At 36.3% G+C, this 23,666-nt stretch overlaps 1 protein-coding gene across 1 annotated transcript in view; it reads left to right on the top strand.

Moving 5' to 3' along the window:
• Nucleotides 1–23,666, top strand: part of bub3 (BUB3 mitotic checkpoint protein) — a 56,851-nt gene that overhangs the window by 9,295 nt on the left and 23,890 nt on the right. The window contains exons 3-4 of the mRNA XM_039769512.1: nt 16,365–16,434; nt 23,070–23,221. Coding sequence (XP_039625446.1) covers nt 16,365–16,434; nt 23,070–23,221 — 222 coding nt within the window. The remainder of the gene's footprint in view (nt 1–16,364; nt 16,435–23,069; nt 23,222–23,666) is intronic.

Genomic DNA, 23,666 nt, shown 5'->3' on the forward strand with positions numbered 1-23,666 from the left:
TGTCTCGGATTAGCACAAATATATCGCTCCTGCAAGTGTACTTTGACTCTTAGTGCAATGAGAGAAGTTGCAAAATCAACCAGAATTTTTAAGCAAATTATAGAAAAAAAAAAAAAAAGTCTATATCCGTAAAGTAGTTCTGTCATTCGCTAACTATGCAGAGTTTAGGTTACGCCCCGAGGCAGACACATGAGTGAGGAGGCCCCGCCCCCTCTCTGTAGCTCGAAGAGTCTCTCTCGGATTTGCGCTAATAAATCTGTAGCGCAAGCGAACTATAATACTTAGTGCGATGAGAAAGTCGCAAAATCAACGGAATGTTCAAGCAAATTATAGAAAAAAAATGTCTAAATCCGTTAAGTAGTTCTCTCGTGAAAAGCTGACAGACATACAAACAGGTCTAAAAAAAACTATAAGAAATTTCACGAAATTTGTAAAACCCTTTCTTAGTGAGCACCTAGAGGGCCAAGGGTAACCTGCATTCTAAATTTCAAGTCCCAAGTCATCATGATTCGGGAGATTTCGTGATGAGTGAGTCAGTGGTATTTGGCTTTTAAATCTATCTATCTATACTAATAAAAGGCAAAGCCCTCACTGACTGACTCACTGACTGACTGACTCATCACTAATTCTCCAAGTTCCTGTGTGGGTAGAAAGCTGAAATTTGGCAGGCTCATTCCTTACAGCTTACTTACAAAAGTTGGGCAGGTTTCATTTCAAAATTCTACGCGTAATGGTCATAACTGGAAGGTATTTTTCTCCATTTACTGTAATGGAGTTGAGCTCGAAAACCGTGGGGGGTGGAGTTTCGTGTGACATCATCACGCCTCCCACGTAATCGCGTGAACTGACTGTCAACGCAGTGCGTAGAAAACCAGGAAGACCTCCAAAAAGCGCTGAAGAAAACATGCATTATAATTGAGAAGGCAACGAAACAATAAGAAACGAGCGAGTGACATATACTACCATATTCATGAGTGCTGCTACTTCGGAAAGAAAGCAAGGCGTAAACCCAAACTTTAAATTAAGTTCAAAGACAGGCTGCCGCTGGCGTTTCTCATGCCCACGGGTAATGCGGGATACGAGTTTAATGAGAGGACACAGGATATAAACGAGAGTTTTGATCACTTTGTAACTAAGTTAAAATTGCAGGTGAAGGGGTGTGCTTATGCAAATTCCGAGAGACTGTGTTTGTGGGGAATTGACAGTTAAGGCGGGTGGGGGAGTCACATCATCATCTCCCCTCCCATTTACCTAATTTCGCTTTGAGCTGAGCTCCTCGGCTAACGCCGTCTTTCGAAGCAAGTTCGTCACACTGCCACCAAATACTCCCAGAAAAATCCACAAGTTAATACACACGCGGTCTGTAGAGTTTCTCCAAACTGAATCCTCCAGGCACTACTTACAAAAGGTTACATTGACAATCGTGTTAGGTTATTTTTAAAATCTTTCCTTTTCTTAGCACAAGCACAGCTGAGAAGCTTCGATGCATGTGTTCCATAACGCGTTAAAAAAATAATGCATTTAATCACACTTTGCATTACAAGCAAAGGGGAACTTTTGTCAATGCATGATTTCCTGGTACACCAATTACTTTGATCAGCGCTTCCCGATTTATTTTAGCCTTGCACCCCCTTGGTTTGAGAAGAAGTATGAAAAAATATGACGTTAACACAGATAAACAGATCACTAATTCAAGCTTTTTGAATAATTGATTCGCCATTAATAATTGTTTTGGTAAAGCCATACTCGGTGTAATCCTCCTTCCATTTTATCATTTTTCCCGCCACTAGCCATGATTAAATGAACGGTAAAAAAGTAACTTATTATAAGTGACTTATTTAGGCAGGCATATATATGACAGCAACACTCATGACATTGTCAATCATGACATGACACACACTACTTCTCCGCTGCGAGGTGCGAGTATTTTGATATATATATATATATATATATATATATATATATATATATATATATATATATATATATATATAATATATGAATGACCTCTAAAGAGCGCTGAGACTTTTGATATCGTGAACGTGTCTGCAAAAACTGGGGTCTCCTGCCCAGCAAAGTCGAGCAGCCGCCGCGCATAGCTGTGCCGGAATTTGAGACGCTGACTGCGCTTCTGCCTTAAGTCAAAGTGAGCACTTTTAATTTTTTTCATCCTCCCCCTGAGCTATAGCCCAGACAACTGCAAACACGGGACCCTTTTCTACAACGCGGCAAACTAATATTAAGGCGATTCCCACTTTTTTTGCATGTATACGATTATGAGGTTGTCAGCTCGGATTATGAAGACACGCACACGAGTGGAGGATTGACAGTGCCATCACAGCCGATTAATGGCAGGGACGTCTCACCAGTCTACACAAGACCCACCGCGACTGTCCCCAAAAGGCGATCATATCGTCGGCAAACACATCTCTCTATACTATATAAAAGAAAAAGGCAACTTTCCTTTCTTTACACCTTTTTTCCTTTTATCCCAAACCAAAGCCTTTCTCTCTTAACACTGCAGAGGACACAAAACTAATTTTCTTTAATTTGCTGGTAATGCCGGTTAGGCACGTTACCAGAGGCAGAAATTTGGACGTTCACATAGGAAATGTAATTTCTATACCACAGCCGTCGTGTAGCGCCTTTCAAAAGGGATCTACTACCGAGAGATGATCCATATATATTTTAGCTGCTGTTAGTACTACTTACCTGTTGTGTTACACAGTCTTTAAAATGTAGTTTACCCGAAACCACTCCAGTAGTGCTCAATGTATTGTAATGTTACGTAAACGTTAATGTTTTACAGTTTAATAACTTCTAGACTACATTTTATTTTTTGTCCCCTTGCACTCAGTGACCAAAGCTATATACACACACATATAGACACGTACACACACACACACATATATATATATATATATATATATATATATATATATATACATACAGTAATCCCTCCTCGATCACGGGGGTTGCGTTCCAGACCCCCCTGCGATTGGTGAAAATCCGCGAAGTAGAAACCATATGTTTGTCTGGTTATTTTTATATATTTTAAGCCCTTATAAACTCTCCCACCCTGTTAACATTATTAGAGCCCTCTAGACATGAAATAACAGCCTTTAGTCAAACGTTTAAACTGTGCTCCATTACAAGACAGAGATGACAGTTCTTTCTCACAAAAGAATGCAAACATATCTTATCTTCAAAAGAGCGCCGTCAGGAGCAGAGAATGTCAGAGAGAGCGCTCACTAAGAAAAGCAAACAAACAAAAAATCAATACGTGCTTTTAAGTATACAGAAGCACCGTGATAAAGCGGAATTTTGTAGAGGAGCCTCCGTGTCCTCTGTGCAAACAGCCCCTCTGATCACACCCCCTCCGTCAGGCAGAGAGAGTGAGAAAGATAGAGAGAAGCAAACAAGCACCGCGCGGGAAGCATATCTTATATCATTGAGGAGTTTTAGTTAATATGTAATACATGCTCTGATTGGGTAGCTTCTAAGCCATCCGCCAATAGCGTCCCTTGTATGAAATCAATTGGGCAATCAAACTGAGGAAGCATGTAACCTAAATTAAAAAAACCCATTGTCCACAGAAAGCGACGAACCAGCGAAAAATCCATGATATATATTTAGGTGTGCTTACATTTAAAATCCGATAGAGTGAAGCCGAAAGTCGAAGCGCGATATAGCGAGGGATTACTGTATATATATATATATATATATATATGACAGCAACATTCATAACAGTGACAAAACAATTACATTGACAATCCTGTTACGTTATTATCAAAATGTTTCCTTTTCTTTTTCATTACTTCTTCAACACACTACTTCTCCGCTGCGAAGCGCGGGTATTTTGCTTATATATATATATATATATATTTATTTATTTATTCATATATTTATTTATTTATATATTTATTTATTTATATATATATATATATAGATTTATATATATATATAGATTTATATATATATATATTTTCTTCCTTTGTAATAATTTCTGGTGTGTTTTCAGACCATAGTGTGTGTATATATTTATCTATTTATTTAAAAAGCTTCTGTGAAAAGCCACATTTCCCACTGGGAAGAAAATTAAATTCAATCTACAACTGGGAGCAGCAAGCTGAAGTTGCTGTAGCTCTCATGGGCTATGAATGTGTGAGTCATCAATAATTGTTTTATTTACCCTTATTCAGAAACAGAGGTACATTATAGTGAGGCAAAATTATATGGAAGTGAATTTTGCATTGTGCTCAGTAGTAGTCCTGTTACATGGTGGAGAAAGAAAACAGCCCATTTCCCAATACCTTCTTTTCTGGTCAAATCGTATGTCGTCCGCTACCATGTCTGTGCCCAGTAAGTGAGTCTTTCTACCATGCACAATACAGTGGAGAGGTCTCGGCTTTGTGCATAGTATGGACATTCTCATTTTTCCTAAAAGAAAATGTAAAGTTTTCGAAGATCCAGTCTGAACCCATAACTGTCAGTCAGTAAGGCATTTTTGTTGTTTACTCAATAAAAAAAAAAATGTACATTTAAATTTGAATGGTTTTGCACTTTAAAAGCACTGAAGTAGCTATTAAAGTTCATATGGTGATTTTTGTTATGTGTAGCATGTGGTAATTAACTTTAAGAACTCCTTATGTCACTGCGGTTTTAAATATTTTAATATTTAACATTATTCTACATACATTCACGGAGGTTGTAAGAAAGGAACATAATTGTCCCATTCCAAGTCAGCAAATGTAATTTACAAATGAACCCCCTCATTTACAGTGCTTGAGTAATGTGCATAAAGTAAGGGTACTTAACTTGATTTCTCTGAGGATGATGCAGACATAGGAGGTACATTTTAATGTACTTATGAATTCTGACTAAATTCTACGCAAATACAATGACTGAGTCCAGACAGAAAACATGACTGGCCCTCTTTTTTTTTTTTTTTGTAAATTGGTATTAAGTATTAAGTTTGTTAAACAGGCTATTTAACATGTTTCATTTTGCACTTTCTCTCCATAACCATGTTTCCCAAATTGTTTAAAATCTGTAAGAAAAATTGCAGTAAAACACAGTTATTAACATATTAACTTTCTGACCACAGGGCAGTTTCTCACTTTGCCTTAGTCCATTTTAAAAGAGTTTTGGCCCAGAGAAGATGGCTGTTGTTTCTGGATCATGTTCACATATGGCTTCTTCTTTGCATGACAGAGCTTTAATCTGCATTAATGGGTGGTACAGACAATGATTTCTGGAGGTCTCCATGAGCCCATGCAGTGATTTCCATTACAGAATGCAGGATGGCCTAAAGATCACGGGCATCCAGTATTGATTTTTGGCCGTGTCCCTTGCGCACAGAGATTCTGCCTCTCTAACATACTCATTTTACACCCAATCATGGTACTGACCTGTTGCCAGTTAACCTAATTAGCTGCAAAATGTTCCTTCATATGTTTCTTTTAAGTACCACTTATTTCTCCAGCTTTTTCTTGCCCCGTCCCAACTTCTTTGAAACGTGTTGCTGCCATCAAATTCAACATGAGGTAATATTTTTCATGAAATAGAAAAATCTGTCACTTTCAGCATTTCATGTTTTCTGTGTTCTATTGTGAATAAAATATCGATTTTTAAGATTTGCAGATCATTGCATACTTATTTTATTTACATTTTACACAACATCCCAACTTTATTGGAATTGGGGTTGTAATTTATCTTCCTGAGCAAATAATGTGGACAGATTCCAACACCCAGAATTTCAAAGTCTGAATTACAAAGTGTAGTTTAAACTGTAAAATGCTGCCTTTTTCACCATTCCTTATTCACATAGATGACCTGTCCCCCTCCTGTCTTTTTTTACATTTTTTTATTTATATAAACACTGCACTGGGTCTTTGCCTAAAACAGTGTCAGCTATATGTGGTTTAAGCTCTCCATAAAGCACAAAATACCACTGTACTTGTATGATCCATGTTTCACTATTGGCATAGACAGTTCACCCATCTTACGCAACAGCAATCGAGTATTTCATGTTACAATAGATGGTAGATCAGTCCTAAAACCATTTCGCCTTGCTTTTACTCTTGAGCCGGCACGTCACCCTTTACGTTTGTGGACAAACAGCTCCTGCAGTAGTAACTGAGCTGCTTAAGTACTTGCAATCACAGTGCAAGTAGCCGATTACGAGAGAATTTAACACCGTCCGCTTTTATTTTCTCAGTGTCTTTTACTGTTTCAGGTGTTGCAAATGTAAGGCAGCCTTCAGGTCCTGTTCGTGATCCCAACCAAGTTTGCAGCCAGTTTGAATTATAGTCACGAGAAGCAGACACCTGGGTTTGTTTGCCTTGCAGTTTGTGTGTATGTGTGTGTAGCTTCCTCAGTTGTCCCCTTACTTTGTTTTTGGTTATGGACAGCTTGTACTGATGGTCAGTGGTGTACTCTTCACTGGTGATTCCAGTTGACATGATAGGAGTTGTTAATATAGTAGGGATGGTGTGGAAGACTGGATATTAAAAAAGGTTAGCAGTGAGATGAAAAATTTATTAAAAATTGGTTCAGGGCATTATCTTCTTTTCACATACCCTTTTAGCATGTGAGCCCTGGAAACTTTGAGTTCAGTAATTATGTTCATCTTTATTCATATTTGTCTATATATATAGTTGTATAAAACTGGAGCTGAAGAGGCTTTATCTTTAAGCTCAAGTCACAGCAAGGCAAGGGTCACAGTCTATCAGTTTTCTTGCGTTCCATAATGCCTTAAAATGGCTTCAGAAGCCAAAAATGGGCCAATGGCATGCTCAAGACAGGCCTGTTGTGTTCCTTTGTTGCCAGAGACGATAGATTAAGACTTTCTATTATGTCCTGATTACAGGAGAGGTTTCCGCAGATCGTCAGAATAGATAACCATGCAAGGTCTGGTTTCCCTTGTTTAAACTCACCAGAACCGATGCAACACATCAAAGCTGGTCACCTGAGGGATCATTTCAAATCTCTCGCATGCAATGCTCTCTAAACAGCTGGAAGACACAATGCCTGTAACAGTGACAGTGAGAGACATGCTGCCTGCTCTTGTCTTAGCAAGGTGAGTGGCCTTCTGCTTAAAACTCCTAGATGACTGACCCTATAGTAGGATACAATGCCAGGTCACATACAGATCTGCTGTGGTCAGCATTACTGAGGAATGCAGCTGTGCATTTGCTGTATTGACTTGCCTTCTCTCTCCCAGCCCTAACTGCATATAACTCCTTTGAGGTGTCCTGAATTGTAACATCAGTAGATTTGGCATTCTACCTTTCTATGGCCAGCAACTTCAGGTTCAAGAATGAATAAGCATTTCATAACTGTAAATTTAGAGACTTGTTGGCTATGTGATCAGAAGTATCTGTGCTATAATGAAATGGTAATGAAAAACTGTAGGTTAACTATTGTTTTATCTGTTGCTTCTGTTAAATTTGTTTTGTTTTCCTATTAAGTTGATTTGTTGTTTCAGCAATGAATATCAACATTTCTAGAAAAATAGACATTGTGGTTCTTTTTTCCATCAGTCTGTTTGTTTGTTTATTTATACACACACACACAGTTGTGCAGTTATTTACAGCTGACTGAGTTGAGGTGATTTGCACTTAAGGCCAAGGGAAATAGAAAGATAACAGAGTAATGTTTTAGAAGTTGCCAAAACCAACCACAGTAGTATGTCTGTCTCTATTATTATTTCATAGGTTCTCATTTTTTAAAAAAAAAAAAAAATACTTTTTTTTTTTACTGTTGGAGGGCCCTTGATTTTTAGGTCGTGAAAATGAAGACTAAAGACCATTCAAAAATGTAGAACTGTTGTAAAAATACCTCAATCAGGAATGGGATACAAAATAAAATCCAAGTAATAGGAAAAATACGTAAGGCGGTATTGGTTCAATTACCAGGAAGTGGAAGTAAATTTAATTCATTTAAATGCTACCTAGAAATGTTTGTTCTTGAAAACTCTATGCAAATAAAAAGTAGACTTGTAAGAGAAGCCAATCACTTTGAGGGAGTTGCAGAGTTCATTACCTGTGACCAGAGTAAAGGTGCATTAGTCACTCATATCAAGTGCTCTACATTACACTGGCCTATATGGGAGAGTGAAACAAAAAAAGCCATTGTTCAAAAAGGAACGTGAACGCATGTGTTAAGTTTATCAGATAGCATGAGAGTGATTGTGTTGCAATGTGGAAAGTGATTTAATGGTCATATGAATTATGTTTTTTGGCCAAAGCGCAAAGATATGTAAGACTGCCCATACCTAAACAAAACATTATACTTCTAGGACTATCAGAATAAATGATATAAAAATATCCTTATTCAAAGGCAAATACAGATATATTTTTTATATAAAATATATATATATATATATATATATATATATATATATATATATATATATATAAACCTCACACTGATTTCAGGTATGTTACTGTAGAAACACTATGCTGTAATACTTTTTTTGCATATCATTTCAAATCAGCATTTTTACATTTTTTGTTTATTAATTAGGACAGATTTTTCTACTGCACAAGTGTGCTAAAAACAGATTTTAAACACTTCTCCAGTACCCTTGAAGTAGCTTTTTGCTCCTGATCCTCTTCTGTTTCTCTAATTTGCTGTTGCAAAACTGTTATTCATTATATTTAACAAAATACTAGTTTACTTTCTCATTAAACTTAATAGGAAATAACTGCCATATTTCCAATTTTCTTTTTATTATTATAACATCTTTATATTTGCTATTTGAAACAGCAATATCAGAGTCAGAAAAACATGCTTTGCTACCTCAACCAACATGTGTTTTTGGAGCCTTGCTGACTCGACACAATTCCTAAAATAAAGGTGACACGAAAAATTGTGATTATGTTTTATAATTTTGCTAAATCTGCAGAGAGGAAAAATAATCCTGTTTAGTTCTGTATGTTATTCTTTTTCTACCGGTACCCGTTCTGCAAATGTATCAAATTGTGTTGCTCTGCAAACTTGATTCTTCTTCCACAATTTATTTTTATTTTTTTCACCTATACCCTACACTTGTTGTGATTTGTTTGAAAAAATCCGCAGAAGTTGCTTTTAATGAAGACGTATTCCAAAATGTATTTTTTGCAATAGTGGAAAGGCACACAGCTGAGTGTAGGGTTGGAGAAGGAGGCAATATGAGGAGGACTAAAGTAACAGGTGTGTTTAATGTGTTTTGAGCAGTCGTGAGTGCTTTTGTATGTATTTCATATATAATTTTACAATTATTCAGTTCTCTGGTTCCACTTTTATGTTTGATCACATTATGTTCCATGCACAGAAAATCCTGTTTTTTGTTAAAAGCAAAAACATGAATAAAGATACAAATAAAACAAATAAATGTAGGAACACAATATTTTTTATTTACATTTGAATATATTTAAATATGTCTTAATGCAAGTATTTGAGCACTAATTTTCTTGCAAGTTGACTGCTGTAACCTACATTGTGTGGTTGTAGTATGCTGTGGAGGTGCTGTTTCATCTGCAGGTTAAAATGAAAGGAAGAATGGATTGTGGAAAACACAAGAAAATGTTGGAAGGGAATGTATTTCAATTTGCTAAAAAAACTGAAGCTTAGGCGAAAGTCTTAATTTTAAGCTGGACAGTGATTCCAAACACAAGGATAAAGTAGCCTTTGAGTAGTTCAAGTATAAAATGGTAAATGTCTTACAATGCCCCAGTCAAAGCTCAGGTCTCAATCCCACTGGAAATATGTACAACTGTTAGAAAATTTCATTGAACAAGTGTCATCCAACTAACTTGAACAACTTGAAATCAGTGGAGGAATGGGCCAAACTTACATCTGAATAGTATGCAAAGCTAGTACGTATTTATGCCAAAATACTTAAAGGTGTTATTACAGCTAAAGTTTTGTGTACAAAATATTAAAATGTAGAGGTTGAATACCTGTTCAAACAAAATACTTATTTTTTGACAAGATGTTTCTAATATAAAGCAATAGCTCTCATGCTACAGTGCTTCCAAATTACATTATATGACACATACTAAAATTTCAGTGTTTGATTTGTTTAGTAAAATTAGAAAACTGGTAAAGGCACTGAATATTCTTGCAAATGGAAATGGGGAGGGCAACGATTAGAAGTCATGTAATGTACTACTAATCTAATAATGAAAAGTAGGGGTGTAATCCTGACGCAGATAGTAAACATTTGAGGGGATCGTTTCAGGAGTGCAGGAAATAATCTACACTCGCAGTGTTGTGGCAGATGTGAGATACCTCTTTATTCTACTTTTTTAAGCTGTTTAGACTTTAACATTCTTTAGTTTAACCATGACATAGCTAATAATAATGAATGTTCTCCCCTCTTTGCTTATACTTGGCCTGCAATGTTTCTTTAAAATAATTGCAGTTTAACATAATTCAGATTGCTAATGAATCTTGTGTCCTGTCCTGTTTTGTTATTTTCTTTGCAGTTTTATTGCATCCCTTCTTGTGACACAAAATTGCCTATGGGCAAATAAAAAATAAGTCCATGTAGAATTTTTTTTTTTTTTTTATTAATTTTTCTCAATTTCTGAGCATTTGACTGGGTAACGGACATGTAGATTGTGACATGGGTAACATGAGCCATAACTACAAATGATACTGATTAATATTTTTTAAAATATTTAGGAGTACAGCATTCCTTTAAACATAATCTTGAAAGCATTGATTAATAATACTTTGGAAGCTTTAGGGCTCCAACTAATGATAATTTTCATAATTGATTAGTCTTGTGATTATTTTGATAATTGATTAATTGCATTGCAAACCTAATGAAATATTTATTATTTTCATGTGAAATTAAACGTATTAAGTGCATGAAATGGAAATGTCAACATAAAAAGTGTACAAAAGTTATAGAAAAATATTTAATTACTTGTAGATAATTTAAATAGATTATAGGTCTTAATAAAACATTTTATATATTAATACATTTTAAATTAATAGTATTACATAAAGAATCACTAAGTAGTACTTCTGGTTCTGGTTGTGCAATGAACACACACAATTTCCTTAAAACTGCAAAAATATTTTAATTAACTAAACTTGGAATGTGGCTTATGTATTCAGAATCACGTTTAATTAACACTTCAAAATTAGGCATGTAATTTAAAAGTGTTTATTCCTTTCTTTTTTGGGAAAGAAAAGATTGTTTATTGGCAAAGCACCATGTAAATATCTGGCCACCACAGAAGAGTCTGTTGCAAACTTTGTAACTTTGCAGCCATAACTAAAAATTAGTTTAGCACAGTGAACATCGTCATATGTTAGGGAAGTGTCCAAACAAGTAGTTTCATTTGTGTAAAACTCAGTTTTTTCTTTGCCATGTACTGTAGTATGCAGAGTTTATTTTAACTGAAAATGTAAATCTTTTTGAATCATTATTCTTTTTTTTAGTGTCTGAAAACCTTCTACCATCGCAAATTCTTTGGCACATTTGCTTATAGTTGACACATTGTCGCAGCCTGCTGCATGTTATTTGCAGCTTAATGTCTGAAGCTGTGATCTTGCCACAAAATCTGCCTTTTCATTTGGAATGAGAGGTACACCTTTAACTCACGGTTGACGTTTTCTGGCATACACTGCTTCACTCACTACTTAGTTCTATCTGTATGCTGCCAGATGGAGCCTTTTGATTTTCTTTGCACAACGAACTGGGAAAAGTGTTTTCAGCAAAGACAGAAATGTATGTTTCTTCACATACATTTTTTGTAAGCATACTAGGGCTGCAACGATTAGTCGACGCAGGTTTTTTATTGTCGACACATCATAAACAGAAGCTTCAATAGAGGCTCCAGTCACAAAGAACCACATTGGTTTTTGTAACTGCAATGCAGTACATGAACGTCTGAGGGCAGTATCATTTGTTATTGTTTGTCAAGACTGTACACAGTCCTACCAACGAAGAACGACGTCTGAGGAGAAGAAGAATGTAAAGGAAAATAAACGTGGTTGCAATGGCGAGTTGGATAGAGGCGGGGGAAGGAGATTGAAAAAAATTAAGACAGAAACCTGCTATAGTGTGAGAGCACTTCACCGAAAAAGAAAAAAAGTTGAATGGAAATTATGCAAAGCGGAGCTTTCTTTTCACGACAGCACCACTGCGATGCATGAGCCTCTGAAACGCAAGCATCCTGGAGCTGTGATGCCACCGTCTCTTGAGAATTTATGCTGGTGCTTTTAGTTAGTTAGGGTCAGATCGGGAGGGGAGGGAGAGCGTGAACAAGACTGAGGAAGTAAAAGTGAAAAAAGCTAACTTGTACAAGTAACAAGTTTACACCCGATCGGTTCATTTTCAAATAATATTGCATTAGTCTGATGATATTTTCTGATTGGTACTATTCAGGTCACACAATGATTTCTTCAAAATGTCACATATTTGTCTCTCTTTTTTTTTTTTCCCCGGTGCTGGGTGCTCCCCAGAAGGTGTGAGCTTATTTAGGGCTAGCAGGAGCACGCAGGTGGCTGGGTGCTTGTGCTATAACAAGATTGACCTGGTGGCGATCAAAGCACATGTACTATGCAAGGCATGTACGGGGTCCACTGAGAAAAGAAGAGTGTTCATGGCTCACCTTGCAGAGGAACATTCTTTCCTCTGCATGTCCTATAATCCTGTGCAGACTGGGCAAGATCGGGGGGGAAAAAGAAATGCGGTCATTGATTACAACCGCAAGAAGGTATGCAAATGAATATGAATAATGTTGCATCTCTGCCACAATGTTTTCCGAAATGTACTATAAGGTCATAAAATGAATAATTCCAAATATCATATATACCCATGTCTGGTTTTTTTTTCGGTGTGGCTTTGACATCACGGGACATAAGGCACATACTAATTCAGCGTAAGCAGGAATACTCAATAAAATTGAATAAAAAAAGTCAAGTGACACTGAGATATGAATAAGGCAGATTCGCCAGTGTTAGTGTTTCAGCTTTTATCCATCCAGATCAGAGAATTTCCAGTTTGATTGTCTCAAAACACCACTCGCATCTACAGTTATTCCCAGTTTCAGATAAAAACTAATAGCGTCAGATCCCTGGGGGGCAGTAGTATGTATCGTGATCGTGACTGAGAGAATAAAAGTGGAAAAAAAATCTTCTATAGTACTACAAGTACTATACATTTACAGTGGCTGTTACAGATGCAAATCAAATGTATTTATTGTATAATATTTACAATAAGACCAACTCACTACTCAAAATGGTAAATATATGAGGCAGTCAGGATCAAACCGGGGGACTCTTTATAAGTCAGCAATTTGTACTGCTGCACCACGGAAGCTATTGTATCGTCCTTGAACCTTTTGTGAAAGTGTTTATTTGACCTTTGCACTTCGGGCTTTATACATTATATAGTTTATGTCTACATTTTGTCATTTATTACTAAAATATGAAAAACGTTTCAGTTTCAACGATGTATTTTTTGGTTAAGTTAAATGCACTTTTTTTGTTTAAAGACTATGTGCACTTTAGTTTGTATTGTTTAATGTATTTCTTTTTTATTGTGATGGTCACACTAATATAAAAACATGATTATTTTCAAATTCAAATATTTTGCTGGTTATTTTAACTTGATTATTATTCATTTTAATCGTGTTAATGTAGAGACATCAGGGTGACATTCACAGGTTGACAGACGTGAGAAGATGAGGTAAGACATGCACTGGAGCCCAGAACAGGATGTGCAACCACAGGTCACAGGCATCAAAATAGTCAGGCATGAAATAATTGTGACTAATCGAAAAATAAATTGAATGATTAGTCGACTACCAAAATAATCATTAGTTGCAGCCCTAAAGCATACATGCACTATAATGCGCTAAGGTTACAGGTGTTTGCAAGTGTGTAATGCAGAGCGACTGCGTCAAAAAAATAAATAAATCGGGAGCGGTCTACCCTAGGCTTTGTCGTATTCTCAGATATGGGAATGGATATTTGAGGAGTAAACTGCAAGACAATGATTATATTAATAATTATGTACATTAAAGAACCATCATCGGCAAGTCAAATTAATAATATATTGAACAATTATTATAAAAGTAAAGTTGAATAAATCGGACTCTGCAGCTGCATAATTTAAAGGTGAAGTACCACTTCCGGTTAACGGAAATAGTCCAAAAGTTGATGGAAATCTACGTTTTGTACCTAATACTTATGTGCAAAATTTGGTTGACCTAAGTGAAAGCACACTCAAATTATTGTGTTTACATACACACATGCACAGACATAATTCCAAAAATGTTTTTTTCAGACTCGGGAGGTCTAAAACGTCAAGATTAATCAAAATCTCAAAATGGAATTTTTGGAGGATTCCAATACTTTCCCTATACTCCGTATACGAGGAAGTCATGGAGGTCTAAATCGTCGAGATTCATGAAAATCTTGACATCAAATCTTTGAACGATTACAATACTTTCCCTATACTTTGTATATGAGAAAGTTTAAAAAAATAATGGCAAGTGAAAATCTGAACATTTGCTAGCTAGTGGTACACATTTTTTTTTTTCCTCGCCTATCATGAAATTCTTTTGCATTTGAGTTTTATTCACATTGTATAGGGCTGAACTATGACTCTGATTATTCCCCACTTCAAACTGAAAGTTGTGTCATTATGCCTGAAAAAATACTGAGCTTGCTAGGATGACGCCATCCCCCTCCTCCACAGAGCCTATAAACGGTGTGTTTCTTTTTCAGATGTTCATGCATAACCATTGTGCTATCATGAGGTCAGACCACGTGTTTTGCAGTTCCCAGTAAAATGCACTTAAATTATGGAAGCCTTAGGTCGCACCAGCTTTTTTATCACTTTATTCCTTTTTTTAAATGCATTGATGAAATACAGTGATCCCTCGCTATATCGCGCTTCGACTTTCTCGGCTTCACTCTATCGTTGATTTTAAATGTAAGCATATCTAAATATATATTACAGATTTTTCGCTGTTTTGCAGATTTCTCCGGACAAAGGGTCTTTTAATTTATGGTACATGCTTCCTCAGTTTGTTTGCCCAGTTGATTTCATACAAGGGACGCTATTGCCGGATGGCTTAGAAGCTACCCAATCAGAGCATGTATTATGCATTAACTAAAACTCCTCAATGATATATGATATGCTTCCCGCGCGGTGCTTGATTGTTTGCTTTTCTCTGTCTCTCTCACTCTCTCTGACATTCTCTGCGTCTGACGGAGGGGTGTGAGCAGAGGGGCTGTTTGCACAGAGGCTGTTTGCCTAGAGGATACGGACGCTCCTCTAAAAAATGCCGCTTTATCGCGGTGCTTCGGCATACTTAAAAGCCCAAAAGCACGTATTGATTTTTTGACTGTTTGCTTTTCTCTCACGCTCTCTCTCTTTCTGTGACATTTTCTGCTCCTGACACGCATTCCTTTGAAGAGAAGATATATTTGCATTCTTTTAATTATGAGAAAGAACTGTCATCTCTGTCATGTCATGGAGCACAGTTTAAACTTTTGACTAAAGGGTGTTATTTCATGTCTAGAGGGCTCTAATAATGTTAACAGTGTGGGAGAGTTTATAAGGGCTTAAAATATATTAAAATAACCACACAAACATATGGTTTCTACTTCGCGGGGGTTTCTGGAACGCAACCCCCGCGATCGAGGAGGGATTACTGTAGTGATAAAATTGGATGCCACAACATGCTCAGCCTAATGACATAATCAAGTAATCAAAATGTTTTGCTTAAACTAGCTATGTAGCCCTGATTCACCCAGGAAATTTCAATAAACAGTGGTTATTAGTTATAGTGTCGTTGGTTAATAGGATGTTTCAGAAGTAATATATTACGAAGTGCTTTTCTGTAAACAATATTTGTAGTTTATTTTTAATCAAGCGATAATATTGGCAGGCTGTGTGGTGTAGTGGTTAAGACTTTGGACTTAAAACCCTGATGATGTAGGTTCTAAATCTTGCTACTGACACGTCCCGACCATGTGCAGGTCATTTAATCTGCCTGAGCTCCAATACTGATGTATTGAAATGTCCTTTCTTAGTAGATTCTTACTGGCCTAAATGTACCATCCTGACACATTTTAGGTTTTAAATGAAATAGGAAATATTGTTTCTGTTGGTAAACAAGTGTATGAGTCAGTCAACTTTGCATTATATATACTGTATACAGTTTATCAATTTGACTGTGAAATTACATTCTTTTGAGGAAAGTTGATGGCTGGATTTTTCACAGATTTTTCTGTTTAAGATTGGACAAGGCTTATAGAAACTGTAATATCTAAAATGTTTGGAAACCAGGCTATATAGAATTAAGTAATTCTTAACCATTATACTTATGTATTTTTCATTTTAGGACCCAACACATGCTTGGAGCGGTGGATTAGACTGGCAGCTAAAAACACATGACTTGAACACAGATCAGGGTAAGTCCAGCTATTTCTGATATTTTTAAACCAAGCAGGTTTTTGCCAAGTGTATTTTAAAACCCAGAATATGCTGTATTAATGGTCTATACACAGACTACCATTATAAATCACGTTTAATTTCAAGGTTAACATGTATACATAGTGTAAAAAGTCTTACTTGCATATCTCCTCAGAGTAAAAAAAAAATGCATGCCAGTGCATACAATGCAACATACATACAGTGCATCTGAAAAGTATTCACAGCGCATCACTTTTTCCACATTTTATGTTACAACCTTATTCCAAAATGGATTAAGTTCATTTTTTTCCTCAGAATTCTACACACAACACCCCATAATGACAACGTGAAAAAAGTTTACTTGAGGTTTTTGCAAATTTATTAAAAATAAAAAAACTGAGAAAACACATGTACATAAGTATTCACAGCCTTTGCTCAATACTTTGTCAGTGCACCTTTGGCAGAAATTACAGCCTCAAGTCTTTTTGAATATGATGCCACAAGCTTGGCACACCTATCCTTGGTCAGTTTCGCCCATTCCTCTTTGCAGCACCTCTCAAGCTCCATCAGGTTGGATGGGAAGCGTTGGTGCATAGCCATTTTAAGATCTCTCGAGAGATGTTCAATCAGATTCAAGTCTGGGCTCTTGCTGGGCCACTCAAGGACATTCACAGAGTTGTCCTGAAGCCACTCCTTTGATATCTTGGCTGTGTGCTTAGGGTTGTTGTCCTGCTGAAAGATGAACCGTCGCCCCAGTCTGAGGTCAAGAGCGCTCTGGAGCAGGTTTTCATCCAGGATGTCTCTGTACATTGCTGCAGTCATCTTTCCCTTTATTCTGACTAGTCTCCCAGTTCCTGCCGCTGAAAACCATCCCCACAGCATGATGCTGCCACCACCATTCTTCACTGTAGTGATGGTATTGGCCTGGTGATGAGCGGTGCCTGGTTTCCTTTAAACGTGACGCCTGGCATTCACATAAAAGACTTCAATCTTTGTCTCATCAGACCAGAGAATTTTGTTTCTCATGGTCTGAGAGTTCTTTAGGTGCCTTTTGGCAAACTCCAGGCGGGCTGCCATGTGCCCCTTTACTAAGGAGTGGCTTCTGTCTGGCCACTCTACCATACAGGCCTGACTGGTGGATTGCTGCAGAGATGGTTGTCCTTCTGGAAGGTTCTCCTCTCTCCACAGAGGATCTTTGGAGCTCTGACAGAGTGACCATCGGTTTCTTGGTCACCTCCATGACTAAGGCCCTTCTCCCACGATCGCTCAGTTTAGGCCAGCCAGCTCTAGGAAGAGTCCTAGTGGTTTCAACTTCTTCCACTTACGGATGATGGAGGCCCCTGTGCTCATTGAGACCTTCAAAGCAGCAGAAATATTTCTGTAACCTTCCCCAGATTTGTGCCTCGAGACAATCCTGTCTCGGAGGTCTACAGACAATTCCTTTGACTTCATGCTTGGTTTGTGCTCTGAAATGAACTGTGAACTGTGGAACCTTATATAGACAGGTGTGTGCCTTTCCAAATCATGTCCAATCAACTGAATTTACCACAGGTGGACTCCAATTAACCTGCAGAAACATCTCAAGGATGATTAGCGGAAACAGGATACACCTGAGCTCAATTTTGAGTTTCATGGCAAAGGCTGTGAATACTTATGTACATGTGCTTTCTCAATTTTTTTATTTTTAATAATTTTGCAAAAATCTCAAGTAAACTTTTTTCACGTTGTCATTATGGGATGTTGTGTGTAGAATTCTGAGGAAAAAAATGAATTTAATCCATTTTGGAATAAGGCTGTAACATAACAAAATGTGGAAAAAGTGATGCGCTGTGTATACTTTCTGGATGCACTGTATAGTGCATTAGAAAGAATTCAGACTTTTCCCTTTTTTTCACATTGTGTTATATGGCAGCCTTCTGGTAAAATCAAAAAATTTTTTATGGACAACACTCAATGCAGAAAGACAAAAAGCGAAAACAGGATTTTAGAAATGTTAAAAGCAAAAAGAAAACCTTAAATATCACATTGACACAATTATTGAAGTTGTTTGCCTGTAACACTTTAAATTTGGGTCAGATACATCTCATTCTACTGATAACCACTAAGATGTGTCTCCATCTTGTTTAGAGTTCATCTGTGGTAAATACAATTGATTAGACATGATTAGAGCAGGCACACCCCTGTCTATATATGTTTCCATAGTTGACAATATAGTATCAAAACAAAGCAAAAGCCAAGTCATGATGTTGAAGCAATTGCTTTACAGACATTAGAGACAGGCTTGTAAGCATAAATATGGGGAAGGCTACATAAAAGTTAAGTAGCATTGAAGATTTCCAAAAGCACATTGGCCTCCGTAATTCTTAAATGGAAGAAGTTTGGAACGTCCACAAATCTTGTTAGAGCTGTTCCACCCAACCAATCTGAGCAATCAGATGTGAAATATCTTAGTATTAGAGGCAACCAAGAACCCAGTGGTCATTCTGGTTAAGCTCCATAAAACCTCTGTGGAGATGGGAGGAATGTCCAGAAGGACAACCATCTCTGCAATAGTCCACCAAAATGGGTTTTATGACAAAGTGCCCAGATAGAAGCCTCTTCTCGGTGAAAGACAGAGAAAAGCCTACTTGAAATTTGTTAAAAGACATCTAAAGAACTCTCATACTGCGAGAAGCAAGATTGTCTGGTGTTAATTAAGCAAAGTCTGATCTGTTTGGCCTCAGTTCTGTCATGTCTTGAGAAACCAGACATCAATCATCTCTTGTGCAGTACTATTTCTGTGGTGATGCATGATGGTGGCACCCTCATGCTCTCAGGTTGTTTTTCAGAGGTAGGAACTGGGATACTAGTCAGGGTCAAGGGAAAGTCGAATGAGGCAAAGTATAGAGATCTCCTTAATGAAAACCTACTCAATAACGCTGTGGACCTCCGACTGGGCCAAAGTTTGACCTTTCAACAAAACAACACAAGTACAAAATTAGAATTGTTTGGGGATAACTCTGTGAATACCTTTGAGTGCCCCAGCCAAAGATGCTTTAACTAAAAACTAAGTAAAGGGTTTGAATAACTGTGTTATACATAATTTTATTTATATATATATATATATATATATATATGTATATATATGTATGTATATATATATGTATGTATATATATATATGTATGTATATATGTATATATGTATGTATATATATATATATGTATGTATATATATATATGTATGTATATATATATATGTGTATATATATATATATGTGTATATATATATATGTATATGTGTATATATATATATGTATATGTGTATATATATGTATGTGTATATGTGTATATGTATGTATGTATATATGTATATGTGTATATGTATGTATGTATATATGTATATGTGTATATATATATATGTATGTATATGTGTATATATATATATGTATGTATATATATATATATATGTGTATATATATATATGTATATGTGTATATATATATATGTATATATATATATATGTATATGTGTATATATATATATATGTATATGTATATGTATATATATATATATATGTATATATATATATATATATGTATATATATACATATGTATATATATATATATATATATATATATACATATATACATATGTGTATATATATATGTATATATGTATATATATATGTATGTATATATATGTATATATGTATGTATATATATGTATATATATGTATGTATATATGTGTGTATATATATATGTATATATGTGTATATATAAAAATAAAATTATCTAAGTAAAATCCTAAGCCTAAAATTGCAATGATTTTATGTCACGTGTTTTGTCACACTTTAAATCGGCTTATTTTAAAACCTACATTATATATGTTTGGTATCATTCTTTTCAGAATTTAATGTGATATTGTTAGATTTTCAGATTCTTATTCCGTTTTTAAATTATATACTAAAAAATATCAAGAACTTGTGTCCCGCGAGATGAGACTTTGTGCCAAGAGATTTAATCATGCGCAGGGCTAGAAATAAAACAAAGGGTAAGACAGCTGCTATACAGGCTTTTAAATATTCAAAGCACTGCGTGAAATGTAGATCACGTGATACGGCAGCAGCAGCAAAAAGGAGGTAAAAAAAAAAAATTTGTTTTCCATTGTATCGCCATTTAAGAGGGGGTTTCGGAGGAGCGACTGCGTCTCCGTGGGGTGCATTCATATACATGAGTATATACGGTAATTAAAACTTAAATGTTTGATTAAACAATTTTGAAAGTTGTGTACTGAATGCATAACCAATGCGGTAAAAGAATGGTTCCCTTTTTTAATTACTAGTCGGTTTTAAGTAAGCACTGTTTTGACAGGGCAAATAAATATCTATAAGATGGTCTTTCTCAAGTGACATCGTAATATTCACAACTAATTATCAAAGGATTAGAAATTACATTAAGTTGTACAGTACACAGATGGGAATGGTTACTCTATGTAGGAGTATTTTCTATTTTTAAATACACTGGAAATGTGGTGGTAAAAAGTCAGTAAGTCACTAACATGAGCGATTCATGTAGGACTGAAATTACAGAGATTATCTGGCATTATTCTACTTCTCCATTAAAACCTAATCCTCTTCCAAATTAAGTCTTAAATGTGCAATTTGTTTTTGTATAGTGTTGTCAGAAATAACAATCCATATTCGTACTATTTGCTGTACTAATCACATTTGTTTAAAGGCACTATAATTTTAGAGCCCTTACACATTCTGGGTGATGGGAACAGTGCATCACAAAACTCACACATGTACCACCATATGCCACAGCCAGGTGTTAGGTGGAATTCACTTTAGCCTGATCCAGCTGCTCAGGTCCTCAACAATGAGGATCCTGCAAGCCGGATCAGCCTCCGAGTATCACGGCGCATGGCCGTTACGGCACTACTATGATGTAATGGATGGAGAATAATAATTGCTTGATTATATATAGAATTATTTAAAAATGAAATTACAGAGGTAAAGACAGAGTTATTACAATATAATGAACACGACTGCATAGTAAAGTTTTCCACCCATCTTCCATACACTGTAACTTTGAGTGTGTTTGAACTATATCCCAGTAATTAGTACAGTTTTAATGTCAGGGTTTAGGATAATTACAAACCGGATTCCAAAAAAGTTGGGACACTAAACAAATTGTGAATGAAAACTGAATGCAATGATGTGGAGATGGCAAATGTGAATATTTTATTTGTAATAGAACGTAGATGACAGATCAAACGTTTAATCCGAGTAAATGTATCATTTTAAAGGAAAAATATGTTGATTCAAAATTTCACGGTGTCAACAAATCCCAAAAAAGTTGGGACAAGTAGCAATAAGAGGCTGGAAAAAGTAAAGTGTAAGTAAAGAGCTGGAAGACCAATAAATACTAATTAGGTCAATTGGCAACATGATTGGGTATAAAAAGAGTTTCTCAGAGTGGCAGTGTCTCTCAGAAGCCAAGATGGGTAGAGGATCATCAATTCCCACATGTTGCGCAGAAAGATAGTGGAGCAATATCAGAAAGGTGTTACCCAGCGAAAAATTGCAAAGACTTTGCATCTATCATCATCAACTGTGCATAACATCATCCGAAGATTCAGAGAATCTGGAACAATCTCTGTGCGTAAGGGTCAAGGCCGTAAAACTCTACAGTGCAAAGAAGAAACCATTTCTAAGCAAGATCCACAAGCTCAGGCGTTGTCACTGGGCCAGGGATCATTTAAAATGGAGTGTGGCAAAATGGAAGACTGTTCTGTGGTCAGACGAGTCACGATTCGAAGTTCTTTTTGGAAATCTGGGACGCCATGTCATCCGGACCAAAGAGGACAAGGACAACCCAAGTTGTTATCAACGCTCAGTTCAGAAGCCTGCATCTCTGATGGTATGGGGTTGCATGAGTGCGTGTGGCATGGGCAGCTTGCATGTCTGGAAAGGCACCATCAATGCAGAAAAATATATTCAGGTTCTAGAACAACATATGCTCCCATCCAGATGTCATCTCTTTCAGGGAAGACCCTGCATTTTTCAACAAGATAATGCCTGACCACATTCTGCATCAATCACAACATCATGGCTGCGTAGGAGAAGGATCCGGGTACTGAAATGGCCAGTCTGCAGTCCAGATCTTTCACCTATAGAGAACATTTGGCGCATCATAAAGAGGAAGGTGCGACAAAGAAGGCCCAAGACGATTGAACAGTTAGAGGCCTGTATTAGACAAAAATGGGAGAGCATTCCTATTTCTAAACTTGAGAAACTGGTCTCCTCGGTCCCCAGACGTCTGTTGAGTGTTGTAAGATGAAGGGGAGATACCACACAGTGGTGAAAATGGCCTTGTCCCAACTTTTTTGGGATTTGTTGACACCATGAAATTCTGAATCAACATATTTTTCCCTTAAATTGATACATTTTCTCAGTTTAAACTTTTGTTCCGTGATTTATGTTCTATTCTGAATAAAATATTGAAAGTTGGCACCTCCACATCATTGCATTCAGTTTTTATTCACGATTTGTATAGTGTCCCAACTTTTTTGGATTCCAGTTTGTAAATGTACTATGGCTTAAATGTATATTTCAATTATGATGTGATTATTACCCTTTTTTCTACCCATAGAAACTATTGTAGGAGCTCATGATGCTCCTATACGATGTGTGGAGTTCTGTCCTGAAGTTAATGTGATGGTAACAGGCAGCTGGGACAGATCAGTAAAGCTTTGGGATCCAAGGACACCTTGTAATGCTGGGACTTTCTCTCAACCTGAAAAGGTACTGTTTACTGCTTATTTTAATCTCTTTTATGTAAATAATTTAGAAATCTGCAGTGTAATTATACAGTCGAGTTTATTATATTTTGTGTCCCAACTATTTAGGCCCTGGAATTCTTCAAATTTCTACTGTTTCTTTCTCCAGAGTAGATGAGGATAGAAGAGTACATTTAATATTTAAGTCAGCAGGTTTTGTTAAGTAGATAAAGAAGAACAAATGTAAATATATCAGTTTAGAGATTAAGAAATGAGCCTCAGAAAAAATTTGCAGCAGTTAAAGGCAACAGGTGGTAGGTGTTTAGAAAGAGGAATAGTAGGGGAATAAGAAATATTTAATCTAATGAGCTTTCATCTGGTGAAATGCAAGTGATGAAAAGTGATAATCATAGTGACTGTAATTGTGTTCTGTTTTATTATCTGTTGTTTTATTATCCATTATCCACTGC

This window comes from Polypterus senegalus, chromosome 1, assembly GCF_016835505.1.
Source record: "Polypterus senegalus isolate Bchr_013 chromosome 1, ASM1683550v1, whole genome shotgun sequence".
Lineage (NCBI taxonomy): Eukaryota > Metazoa > Chordata > Cladistia > Polypteriformes > Polypteridae > Polypterus > Polypterus senegalus.